The sequence below is a fragment of the Oncorhynchus masou genome, chromosome 16, assembly GCF_036934945.1.
Source record: "Oncorhynchus masou masou isolate Uvic2021 chromosome 16, UVic_Omas_1.1, whole genome shotgun sequence".
NCBI lineage: Eukaryota > Metazoa > Chordata > Actinopteri > Salmoniformes > Salmonidae > Oncorhynchus > Oncorhynchus masou.
This window is the reverse complement of record NC_088227.1, coordinates 47931446-47944376: the sequence shown is the minus strand read 5'-3', so window position 1 is coordinate 47944376 and position 12931 is coordinate 47931446. Positions and strand designations below refer to the sequence as shown.

Sequence of the window (12931 nt, the reverse complement as noted above, 5' to 3'; positions counted from 1 at the left end):
TGGCATGTTGATTTTGTGTGTGTGTGTTTATCTCCAACAGGGTGGTGTGTTTATCTCCAACAGGGTGGTGTGTGTATCTCCAACAGGGTGGTGTGTTTATCTCCAACAGGGTGGTGTGTTTATCTCCAACAGGGTGGGTGTGATCTCCAACAGGGTGGGTGTGTTTATCTCCAACAGGGTGAGTGTGTTTATCTCCAACAGGGTGGTGTGTTTATCTCCAACAGGGTGGGTGTGTTTATCTCCAACAGGGTGGTGTGTTTATCTCCAACAGGGTGGGTGTGTTTATCTCCAACAGGGTGGGTGTGTTTATCTCCAACAGGGTGGGTGTGAGTATCTCCAACAGGGTGGGTGTGTTTATCTCCAACAGGGTGGTGTGTTTATCTCCAACAGGGTGGGTGTGGGTGTGTGTATCTCCAACAGGGTGGGTGTGGGTGTGTTTATCTCCAACAGGGTGGGTGTGGGTGTGTTTATCTCCAACAGGGTGGGTGTGTTTATCTCCAACAGGGTGGTGTGTTTATCTCCAACAGGTGGTGTGTTTATCTCCAACAGGGTGGTGTGTTTATCTCCAACAGGGTGGGTGTGGGTGTGTTTATCTCCAACAGGGTGGGTGTGTTTATCTCCAACAGGGTGGGTGTGTTTATCTCCAACAGGGTGGGTGTGTTTATCTCCAACAGGGTGGTGTGTTTATCTCCAACAGGTGGTGTGTTTATCTCCAACAGGGTGGGTGTGTTTATCTCCAACAGGGTGGTGTGTTTATCTCCAACAGGGTGGTGTGTTTATCTCCAACAGGGTGGGTGTGTTTATCTCCAACAGGGTGGTGTGTTTATCTCCAACAGGTGGTGTGTTTATCTCCAACAGGGTGGGTGTGTTTATCTCCAACAGGGTGGTGTGTTTATCTCCAACAGGGTGGTGTGTTTATCTCCAACAGGGTGGGTGTGTTTATCTCCAACAGGGTGGGTGTGGGTGTGTGTATCTCCAACAGGGTGGGTGTGTTTATCTCCAACAGGGTGGGTGTGTTTATCTCCAACAGGGTGGGTGTGGGTGTGTGTATCTCCAACAGGGTGGTGTGTTTATCTCCAACAGGGTGGGTGTGGGTGTGTGTATCTCCAACAGGGTGGTGTGTTTATCTCCAACAGGGTGGGTGTGGGTGTGTTTATCTCCAACAGGGTGGGTGTGGGTGTGTTTATCTCCAACAGGGTGGTGTGTTTATCTCCAACAGGGTGGTGTGTGTATCTCCAACAGGGTGGGTGTGGGTGTGTTTATCTCCAACAGGGTGGGTGTGTTTATCTCCAACAGGGTGGGTGTGTTTATCTCCAACAGGGTGGGTGTGTTTATCTCCAACAGGGTGGGTGTGTTTATCTCCAACAGGGTGGGTGTGTTTATCTCCAACAGGGTGGGTGTGGGTGTGTTTATCTCCAACAGGGTGGTGTGTTTATCTCCAACAGGGTGGTGTGTTTATCTCCAACAGGGTGGGTGTGTTTATCTCCAACAGGGTGGTGTGTTTATCTCCAACAGGGTGGGTTTGTTTATCTCCAACAGGGTGGTGTGTTTATCTCCAACAGGGTGGTGTGTTTATCTCCAACAGGGTGGGTGTGGGTATCTCCAACAGGGTGGGTGTGGGTATCTCCAACAGGGTGGGTGTGTATCCCCAACAGGGTGGGTGTGTATCCCCAACAGGGTGGGTTTGTTTATCTCCAACAGGGTGGTGTGTTTATCTCCAACAGGGTGGTGTGGGTATCCCCAACAGGGTGGGTGTGTATCCCCAACAGGCTGGGTGTGTTTATCTCCAACAGGGTGGGTGTGTTTATCTCCAACAGGGTGGGTGTGTTTATCTCCAACAGGGTGGTGTGTTTTTCTCCAACAGGGTTGTGTGAGTACCAGCCGGCCCCGAGGTTAGGTCAGAGGTCATGGAGGTTCGTGTTGGAAGCGTGGTGTTCAGCTCCAGGTTTGACTCTGGAAACCTGGGCCGCGTGGAGAAGGTTGACTCCTTCCCCTCCGACGCCACCTGTCCCACTTCCACAACCCTTAGCAGCACCCCCGACTACGAGTTTAATGTCTGGACGCGCCCTGACTGTGCCGGGACAGAACACGAGAATGGAAACAGGTAACCTAGCAACTCGCACACACACACAATTGGACAGGTAGAACAATATGTCCAACCAACAACACACCAATGGGCTCTGAGGAATAGAGCCTCCTCTGGGCTCTGAGGAATAGAGCCTCCTCTGGGCTCTGAGGAATAGAGCCTCCTCTGGGCTCTGAGGAATAGAGCCTCCTCTGGGCTCTGAGGAATAGAGCCTCCTCTGGGCTCTGAGGAATACAGCCTCCTCTGGGCTCTGAGAAATACAGCCTCCTCTGGGCTCTGAGGAATACAGCCTCCTCTGGGCTCTGAGGAATACAGCCTCCTCTGGGCTCTGAGGAATAGAGCCTCCTCTGGGCTCTGAGGAATAGAGCCTCCTCTGGGCTCTGAGGAATAGAGCCTCCTCTGGGCTCTGAGGAATAGAGCCTCCTCTGGGCTCTGAGAACAGCCTCCTCTGGGCTCTGAGAAATACAGCCTCCTCTGGGCTCTGAGGAATACAGCCTCCTCTGGGCTCTGAGGAATAGAGCCTCCTCTGGGCTCTGAGGAATAGAGCCTCCTCTGGGCTCTGAGGAATAGAGCCTCCTCTGGGCTCTGAGGAATAGAGCCTCCTCTGGGCTCTGAGGAATAGAGCCTCCTCTGGGCTCTGAGGAATAGAGCCTCCTCTGGGCTCTGAGGAATAGAGCCTCCTCTGGGCTCTGAGGAATAGAGCCTCCTCTGGGCTCTGAGGAATAGAGCCTCCTCTGGGCTCTGAGGAATAGAGCCTCCTCTGGGCTCTGAGGAATACAGCCTCCTCTGGGCTCTGAGGAATACAGCCTCCTCTGGGCTCTGAGGAATACAGCCTCCTCTGGGCTCTGAGGAATACAGCCTCCTCTGGGCTCTGAGGAATACAGCCTCCTCTGGGCTCTGAGGAATACAGCCTCCTCTGTGTGTGTTGCAGGTCCTGGTTCTACTTCAGTGTGCGTGGTGCTTTGCCGGGGCGACTGCTGAAGGTCAATGTAATGAATATGAACAAGCAGAGTAAACTGTACAACCAGGGAATGGCTCCTCTAGTCAAGACTGTACCTGGTAGGACACGCTGGGAGAGAGTACGGGACAGACCCACATACGAGGTATACACACTATACACCCGTTATAGCACTATATACACACGTTATAGCACTATATACACACGTTATAGCACTATATACACCCGTTATACCACTATATACACACGTTATAGCACTATATACACCCGTTATAGCACTATATACACCCGTTATAGCACTATATACACACGTTATAGCACTATATACACACGTTATAGCACTATATACACCCGTTATAGCACTATATACACCCGTTATACCACTATATACACACGTTATAGCACTATATACACACTATACACACGTTATAGCACTATATACACACGTTATAGCACTATATACACACGTTATAGCACTATACACACACAATATACCACTATACACACACACACGTTATACCACTATATACACACGTTATAGCACTATATACACACGTTATAGCACTATATACACACACACACGTTATACCACTATATACACACGTTATAGCACTATATACACACGTTATACCACTATATACACACGTTATACCACTATATACCACTACACACACAATATTTACAGATGCATGGACTAAATCGCTGGGTTATTGGTTGACAAAACGTTTCTCCTGTCCGCCTCCTCAGATGGTGGATAATCAGTTCATCCTGTCGTTTACCCATCGTCTGTTGGAAGTGAAAGGAGCGACCACGTTCTTCTCCTTTAGTTTCCCCTTCTCCTACAGCGAGAGTCAAGACCTGCTGACACAACTGGACCAGAGATACCCTGACACAGCCACGCTCACACCCAGGTACACACACACACACACACATACACACACACACTGACACAACTGGACCAGAGATACCCTGACACAGCCACGCTCACACCCAGGTACACACACACACACACACACACACACACACACACACACACACACACACACACACACACACACACACTGACACAACTGGACCAGAGATACCCTGACACAGCCACGCTCACACCCAGGTACACACACACACACACACACACACACACACACACACACACACACACACTGACACAACTGGACCAGAGATACACACACACACACACACACACACACTGACACAACTGGACCAGAGAGACCCTGACACAGCCACGCTCACACCCAGGTACACACACACACACACACTGACACGACTGGACCAGAGATACCCTGACACAGCCACGCTCACACCCAGGTACACACACACACACACACACACACACTGACTCGACTGGACCAGAGATACCCTGACACAGCCACGCTCACACCCAGGTACACACACACACACACACACACACACACACACACACACACACACACACACACACACACACACACACACACACACACACACACTGACACAACTGGACCAGAGATACACACACACACACACACACACACACACACACACACACTGACACAACTGGACCAGAGATACACACACACACACACACACACACACACTGACACAACTGGACCAGAGAGACCCTGACACAGCCACGCTCACACCCAGGTACACACACACACACACACACACACACACACACACACACACACACACACACACACACACACACACACACACACACACACACACACACTGACACAACTGGACCAGAGATACACACACACACACACACACACACACACACACACACACACACACACACACACACACTGACACAACTGGACCAGAGATACACACACACACACACACACACACACACACACACACTGACACAACTGGACCAGAGAGACCCTGACACAGCCACGCTCACACCCAGGTACACACACACACACACACTGACACGACTGGACCAGAGATACCCTGACACAGCCACGCTCACACCCAGGTACACACACACACACACACACACACACACACACACACACACACACACACACACACACACACACACACTGACACAACTGGACCAGAGATACACACACACACACACACACACACACACACTGACACAACTGGACCAGAGATACACACACACACACACACACACACACATACACTGACACAACTGGACCAGAGATACACACACACACACACTCACACAACTGGACCAGAGATGTACACACACACACACACACACACACACACACACACACACACACACACACACTGACACTGACACAACTGGACCAGAGATACCCTGACACAGCCACGCTCACACTCAGGTACACACACACACACACACACACTGACACAACTGGACCAGAGATGTACACACACACACACACACACACCCATCCTCTGTCGTCAGTGTTTTAGCCCTCTCTTTTCAGTCTGCTGCCTCAGTTTGTATGATGGTAATTTGCATATACTCCAGAATGTTATGAAGAGTGATCAGATGAATTGCTATGAATTCAAAGTCCCTCTTTGCCATGCAAATGGTCTGAATCCCCAAAAAACATGTCCACTGCATTTCAGCCCTGCCACAAAAGGACCAGCTGACATCATGTCAGTGATTATCTCGTTAACACAGGTGTGAGTGTTAACGAGGACAAGGCTAGAGATCACTCTGTCATGCTGATTGAGTTTGAATAACAGACTGGAAGCTTCAAAAGGAGGGTGGTGCTTGGAATACTTGTTCTTCCTCTGTCAACCATGGTGACCTGCAAGGAAACACGTACCGTCCTCATTACTTTGCCCAAAAAGGGCTTCACAGGCAAGGGTATTGCTGCCAGTAAGATTGCACCTAAATCAACCAGTTATCGGATCATCAAGAACTTCAAGAAGAGTGGTTCAATTGTTGTGAAGAAGACTTCAGGGCGCCCAAGAAAGTCCAGCAAGCGCCAGGACCGTCTCCTAAAGTTGATTCAGCTGCGGGATTGGGGCACCATCAGGACAGAGCTTGCTTAGGAATGGCAGCAGGCAGGTGTGAGTGCATCTGCACGCACAGTGAGGCGAAGACTTTTGGATGATGGCCTGGTGTCAAGAAGGGCAGCAAAGAAGCCTCTTCTCTCCAGGAAAAACATCAGGGACAGACTGATATTCTGCAAAAGGTACAGGGATTGGACTGCTGAGGACTGGGGCAAAGTCATTTTCTCTGATGAATCCCCTTTCCGATTGTTTGGGGCATCTGGAAAAAAGCTTGTGAGTGCTAAAAGACAAGGTGAGCGCTACCATCAGTCCTGTCTCATGCCAACAGTAAAGCATCCTGAGACCATTCATGTGTGGGGTTGCTTCTCAGCCAAGGGAGTGGGCTCAATCACAATTTTGCCTAAGAACACAGTCATGAATAAAGAATGGTACCAACACATCCTCCAAGAGCAACTTCTCCCAACCATCCAGGAACATTTTGGTGATGAACAATGCCTTTTCCAGCATGATGGAGCACCTTGCCATAAGGCAATAGTGATAACTAAGTGGCTCGGGGAACAAAACATCGATATTTTGGGTCCTTGACCGGGAAACTCTCCAGGCCTTAATCCCATCGAGAACTTGTGGTCAATTCTCAAGAGGTGGGTGGACAAATAAAAACCCACAAATTCTGACAAACTCCAAACATTGATTATGCAAGAATGGGCTGCCATCAGTCAGGATGTGGCCCAGAAGTTAATTGACAGCATGCCAGGGAGGATTGCAGAGGGTTTGAAAAAGAAGGGTCAACACTGCAAATATTGACTCTTTGCATCAACTTCATGTAATTGTCAATAAAAGCCTTTGACACTTATGTAATGCTTGTAATTATACTTCAGTATCCATAGTAACATCTGACTAAAATATCTAAAGACACTGAAGCAGCAAACTTTGTGGAAATTAATATTTGTGTCATTCTCAAAACTTTTGGCCATGAATGTACATTGTTGTAATGATGTGCAAATAGTTAAAGTACAAAAGGGAAAATAAATAAACATAAATATAGGTTGTAAGGTGTTTGTTCTTCACTGGTTGCCCTTTTCTTGTGGCAACAGGTCACAAATCTTGCTGCTGTGATGGAAGACTGGTATTTCACCCAGTAGATATGGGAGTTTGTCAAAATTGGTTTTGTTTTGAAATTCTGTGTGGATCTGTGTAATCTGAGGGAAATATGTGTCTCTAATATGGTCATACATTGGGCAGGAGGTTAGGAAATGCAGCTCAGTTTCCACCTCATTTTGTGGGCAGTGAGCACATAGCCTGTCTTCTCTTGAGATCCATGTCTGCCTACGGCGGCCTTTCTCAATAGCAAGGCTATGCTCACTAAGTCTGTACATAGTCAAAGCTTTCCTTGAGTTTGGGTCAGTCACAGTGGTCAGGTATTCTGCCACTGTGTACTCTCTGTTTAGGGACAAATAGCATTCTAGTTTGCTCTGTTTTTTTGTTAATTCTTTCAGATGTGTCAAGTAATTATGTTTTTGTTTTCTCCTGATTTGGTTGGGTCTAACTGTGTTTATCTGTCCTGGGGCTCTGTGGGGTCTGTTTGTGTTTGTGAACAGAGCCCCAGGACCAGCTTGCTAAGGGGACTCTTCTCCAGGTTCATCTTTCTGTAGGTGATGGCTTTGTTATGGAAGGTTTGGGAATCGCTTCCTTTTTGGTGGTAGTAGAATTTAACCGCTCTTTTCTGGATTTTGATCATTAGCGGGTATCGGCCTAATTCTGCTCTGCATGTATTATTTGGTGTTCTACGTTGTACACGGATGTATTTGCAGAATTCTGCGTGCAGAAACTCAATTTGGTGTTTGTCCCTTTTTGTGAATTCTTGGTTGGTGAGCGGACCCCAGACCTCATAACCATAAAGGGCAATGGGTTCTATAACTGATTCAAGTGTTTTTAGCCAGATCTTAATTGGTATGTTGAATTTGATGTTCACAGCTTTGTGGAAGTTAATTATGTTTCGTTGATATATATGTTGAAGAAGGTGGGGCTTAAGCTGCATCCCTGTCTCACCACACGGCCCTGTGGAAAGAAATGTGTGTTTTTTGCCAATTTTAACTGCACACTTGTTGTTTGTGTACATGGATTTTATAATGTCGTATGTTTTACCCCCAACACCACTTTCCATCAATTTTAATAGCCAAATGCCTCATGCCAAACTGAGTCGAAGGCGTTTTTGAAATCAACAAAGCATGAGGACTTTGCCTTTGTTTTGGTTTGTTTGTTTGTCAATTCGTGTGTGCACCGTGAATATGTGGTCTGACTTATGGTAATTTGGTACAAAGACAATTTGACAATTGATAAGTACGAGTTTGGTGTTAATGATAATGCAGAGGATTTCCCCAAGGTTGATCTTGACGCTTTTCCCACAGTAGTTATTGGGGTCAAATTTGTCTCCACTTTTGTGGATTGAGGTGCACAGTCATTGGTTCCAAATATGAGGGAAGACGCCAGAGCCAAGGATGATGTTAAAGAGTTTAAGTTTAGCCAATTGGAATTTGTAGTCTGTATATTCATCTCTCTCTCCCCCTCCAGGTGTGGTGACAGTGTATACTTCCACAGGGAGGTGTTGTGTCACTCTCTAGATGGTAACAGAGTGGATCTGCTGACGGTCACCAGCTGTCTCGGCATGCAGGAAGAGAGAGAACACCGCCTGGACAAACTGTTTCCTGATGCAGAGACCCCACGACCTCATCGCTTCACTGGCAAACAGGTAACACACCCGCACACAGTCACGCACACAGTCACGCACACAGTCTCAAAATGCACACACACCCTGACCACAGGGTGATGTTTAATCAGTAAGGTCTCTGCATCAGACTCGTCTATTGATCATAGTGTCTGTGTGTGCAGGTGTTTTTCCTCAGTAGTCGTGTGCACCCGGGGGAGACGCCGTCGTCCTTTGTCTTTAAGGGCTTTTTAAACTTCATCCTGCGTCATGACGACCCCAGAGCTCACACACTCCGCAACATGTTTGTCTTCAAACTCATCCCCATGCTGAACCCGGACGGGGTGGTACGCGGACACTACAGGTACGCACACGCTCAACATTCCTGTTGTTTGGATGAAAATGTTATATTTTTTCCCTCTCTCACTCTCCCTCTCTCAATGTCTCCCTCTCTCAATGTCTCCCTCTCTCAATGTCTCCCTCTCTCAATGTCTCCCTCTCTCAATGTCTCCCTCTCTCACTCTCCCTCTCTCAATGTCTCCCTCTCTCACTCTCCCTCTCTCAATGTCTCCCTCTCTCACTCTCCCTCTCTCAATGTCTCCCTCTCTCAATGTCTCCCTCTCTCAATGTCTCCCTCTCTCACTCTCCCTCTCTCAATGTCTCCCTCTCTCAATGTCTCCCTCTCTCACTCTCCCTCTCTCAATGTCTCCCTCTCTCACTCTCCCTCTCTCAATGTCTCCCTCTCTCACTCTCCCTCTCTCAATGTCTCCCTCTCTCACTCTCCCTCTCTCAATGTCTCCCTCTCTCACTCTCCCTCTCTCAATGTCTCCCTCTCTCACTCTCCCTCTCTCAATGTCTCCCTCTCTCAATGTCTCCCTCTCTCAATGTCTCCCTCTCTCAATGTCTCCCTCTCTCAATGTCTCCCTCTCTCAATGTCTCCCTCTCTCAATGTCTCCCTCTCTCAATGTCTCCCCCTCTCAATGTCTCCCTCTCTCAATGTCTCCCTCTCTCAATGTCTCACTCTCTCCCTCTCTCAATGTCTCCCCCTCTCACTGTCTCCCTCTCTCACTGTCTCCCTCTCTCACTGTCTCCCTCTCTCACTGTCTCCCTCTCTCACTGTCTCCCTCTCTCACTGTCTCCCTCTCTCACTGTCTCCCTCTCTCAATGTCTCCCTCTCTCAATGTCTCCCTCTCACGGTCTCCCTCTCAATGTCTCCCTCAATGTCTCCCTCTCACTGTCTCCCTCTCACTGTCTCCCTCTCAATGTCTCCCTCACTGTCTCCCTCTCTCAATGTCTCCCTCTCTCAATGTCTCCCTCTCTCAATGTCTCCCTCTCTCAATGTCTCCCTCTCTCAATGTCTCCCTCTCTCAATGTCTCCCTCTCACTGTCTCCCTCTCACTGTCTCCCTCACTGTCTCCCTCTCTCACTGTCTCCCTCTCTCAATGTCTCCCTCTCTCACTGTCTCCCCCTCACTGTCTCCCTCTCTCAATGTCTCCCTCTCTCACTGTCTCACTGTCTCCCTCTCTCAATGTCTCCCTCACTGTCTCCCTCTCTCACTGTCTCCCTCTCTCAATGTCTCCCTCTCTCACTGTCTCCCCCTCACTGTCTCCCTCTCTCAATGTCTCCCCCTCTCTCACTGTCTCCCCCTCTCACTGTCTCCCCCTCTCACTGTCTCCCTCTCTCACTGTCTCCCTCTCTCACTGTCTCCCTCTCTCAATGTCTCCCTCTCACTGTCTCCCTCTCAATGTCTCCCTCACTGTCTCCCTCTCTCACTGTCTCCCTCTCTCACTGTCTCCCTCTCTCACTGTCTCCCTCTCTCACTGTCTCCCTCCCCAGGACTGACTCTAGAGGGGTGAATCTAAACAGACAGTATCTGAACCCTAGTCCTGATCTCCACCCCTCCATCTACGCTGCTAAAACACTGCTGCTCTACCACCACACACACAACCGCACCACACACACACACTCCAACATGCACATCAACACACACTCTAACACACACACCTACAATCCACCTCAAGCACCTCCCCTCAGCACCAAACCCACCAATCAGAGCCCTGCCCCACACCTCACCCCTTTGGAACTCAGCCTCAACCAACGGAATGCTGATAAAGACTCTAACCCCGCCCCCTCAGAGATCGCCATGGTTATGGAAGAGATTGCCTGGGTAACCATGGAGACCGGGAAGAGGGAGGGGCAGGGGGATGGAAGGTGCTGTGAAGACGAGAATGATTTGCAGAGCGTCTCAGAGTCCACGCCCACATCAGTACCTCTGGAGATGTCAGTCAAAGCCGGGGAACCAATCCCTGCGCAGGAGGGGGGAGTGGCCTATTACGTGGACCTGCATGGCCACGCTTCCAAACGTGGCTGCTTCATGTACGGCAACAGCCTATCAGACGAAAACCAACAGGTGAGAGAGAGAGAGAGAGAGAGAGAGAGAGAGGGAGGGAGACTTGGGGAGGGAGACTTGGGGAGAGAGCTGGGGAGAGGGAGACTTGGGGGGAGGGGAGAGGGGGACATGGAGGCTGGGGAGAGGGGGACATGGGGAGAGGGGCTTGGGGAGATGGACAGGTAGAGAGCTGGGGAGAGGGAGACATGGAGGCTGGGGAGATGGACAGGTAGAGAGCTGGGGAGAGGGAGACATGGAGGCTGGGGAGAGGGAGACATGGAGGCTGGGGAGAGGGAGACATGGAGGCTGGGGAGAGGGAGACATGGAGGCTGGGGAGAGGGGGACATGGAGGCTGGGGAGAGGGAGACATGGAGGCTGGGGAGAGGGAGACATGGAGGCTGGGGAGAGGGGGACATGGAGGCTGGGGAGAGGGAGACATGGAGGCTGGGGAGAGGGGGACATGGAGGCTGGGGAGAGGGAGACATGGAGGCTGGGGAGAGGGGGACATGGAGGCTGGGGAGAGGGAGACATGGAGGCTGGGGAGAGGGAGACATGGAGGCTGGGGAGAGGGAGACATGGAGGCTGGGGAGAGGGGGACATGGAGGCTGGGGAGAGGGGGACATGGAGGCTGGGGAGAGGGAGACATGGAGGCTGGGGAGAGGGAGACATGGAGGCTGGGGAGAGGGAGACATGGAGGCTGGGGAGAGGGGGACATGGAGGCTGGGGAGAGGGGGACATGGAGGCTGGGGAGAGGGGGACATGGGGGCTGGGGAGAGGGAGACATGGAGGCTGGGGAGAGGGAGACATGGAGGCTGGGGAGAGGGGGACATGGAGGCTGGGGAGAGGGGGACATGGAGGCTGGGGAGAGGGAGACATGGAGGCTGGGGAGAGGGGGACATGGAGGCTGGGGAGAGGGGGACATGGAGGCTGGGGAGAGGGAGACATGGAGGCTGGGGAGAGGGGGACTTGGGAGAATGTAGAGTATAGGGAAATTGCAGTGTCTCTACATAGGTAAAGACAGGTTGCCTCATTCGGTAGAATTTGACAGAAGAACCCCGTAGGGTATATTTTATCTTCTCCAATTGAATAAAGTGTAAAACATTTTTAATCCATACAAGAGGAAAGGAAGCTGGGGAGTGGGAGGCTGGGGAGAGAGAGACTGGGGGGAGGGAGGCTGGGGAGAGGGAGGCTGGGGAGAGGGAGGCTGGGGAGAGGGAGACTGGGGAGAGAGAGACTGGGGAGAGGGAGGCTGGGGAGAGAGAGACTGGGGAGAGGGAGACTGGGGAGAGAGAGACTGGGGAGAGAGAGGCTGGGGAGAGGGAGACTGGGGAGAGGGAGACTGGGGAGAGGGGGAGACTGGGGGAGGGAGGCTGGGGAGAGGGGGAGACTGGGGAGAGGGGGAGACTGGGGGAGGGAGGCTGGGGAGAGGGAGACTGGGGAGAGGGGGAGGACTGGGGAGAGGGAGACTGGGGGGAGGGGGAGAGGGGGAGACTGGGGAGAGGGGGAGACTGGGGAGAGGGGGAGAGGGGGAGACTAGGGGGAGACTGGGGGAGGGAGGCTGGGGAGAGGGGGAGACTGGGGAGAGGGAGACTGGGGAGAGGGGGAGACTGGGGAGAGGGGGAGACTGGGGAGAGGGGGAGACTGGGGAGAGGGGGAGACTGGGGAGAGGGAGGCTGGGGAGAGAGAGACTGGGGGAGGGAGGCTGGGGAGAGGGAGGCTGGGGAGAGGGAGACTGGGGAGAGGGAGACTGGGGGAGGGAGGCTGGGGAGAGGGAGACTGGGGAGAAGGGGAGACTGGGGAGAGGGGGAGGACTGGGGAGAGGGGGAG

General features: G+C 51.3%; 1 protein-coding gene across 4 annotated transcripts in view; it reads left to right on the top strand.

Annotated features, from left to right (window-relative positions):
• Positions 1 to 12931, top strand: part of agbl5 (AGBL carboxypeptidase 5) — an 83344-nt gene that overhangs the window by 610 nt on the left and 69803 nt on the right. For all 4 annotated transcript variants that reach the window (XM_064991797.1, XM_064991798.1, XM_064991796.1 and 1 more), the window contains exons 2-7: positions 1865 to 2104; positions 3018 to 3189; positions 3792 to 3955; positions 8583 to 8760; positions 8901 to 9079; positions 10552 to 11125. In XM_064991797.1, coding sequence (XP_064847869.1) covers positions 1908 to 2104; positions 3018 to 3189; positions 3792 to 3955; positions 8583 to 8760; positions 8901 to 9079; positions 10552 to 11125 — 1464 coding nt within the window. In that variant the 5' untranslated portion in view covers positions 1865 to 1907. The remainder of the gene's footprint in view (positions 1 to 1864; positions 2105 to 3017; positions 3190 to 3791; positions 3956 to 8582; positions 8761 to 8900; positions 9080 to 10551; positions 11126 to 12931) is intronic.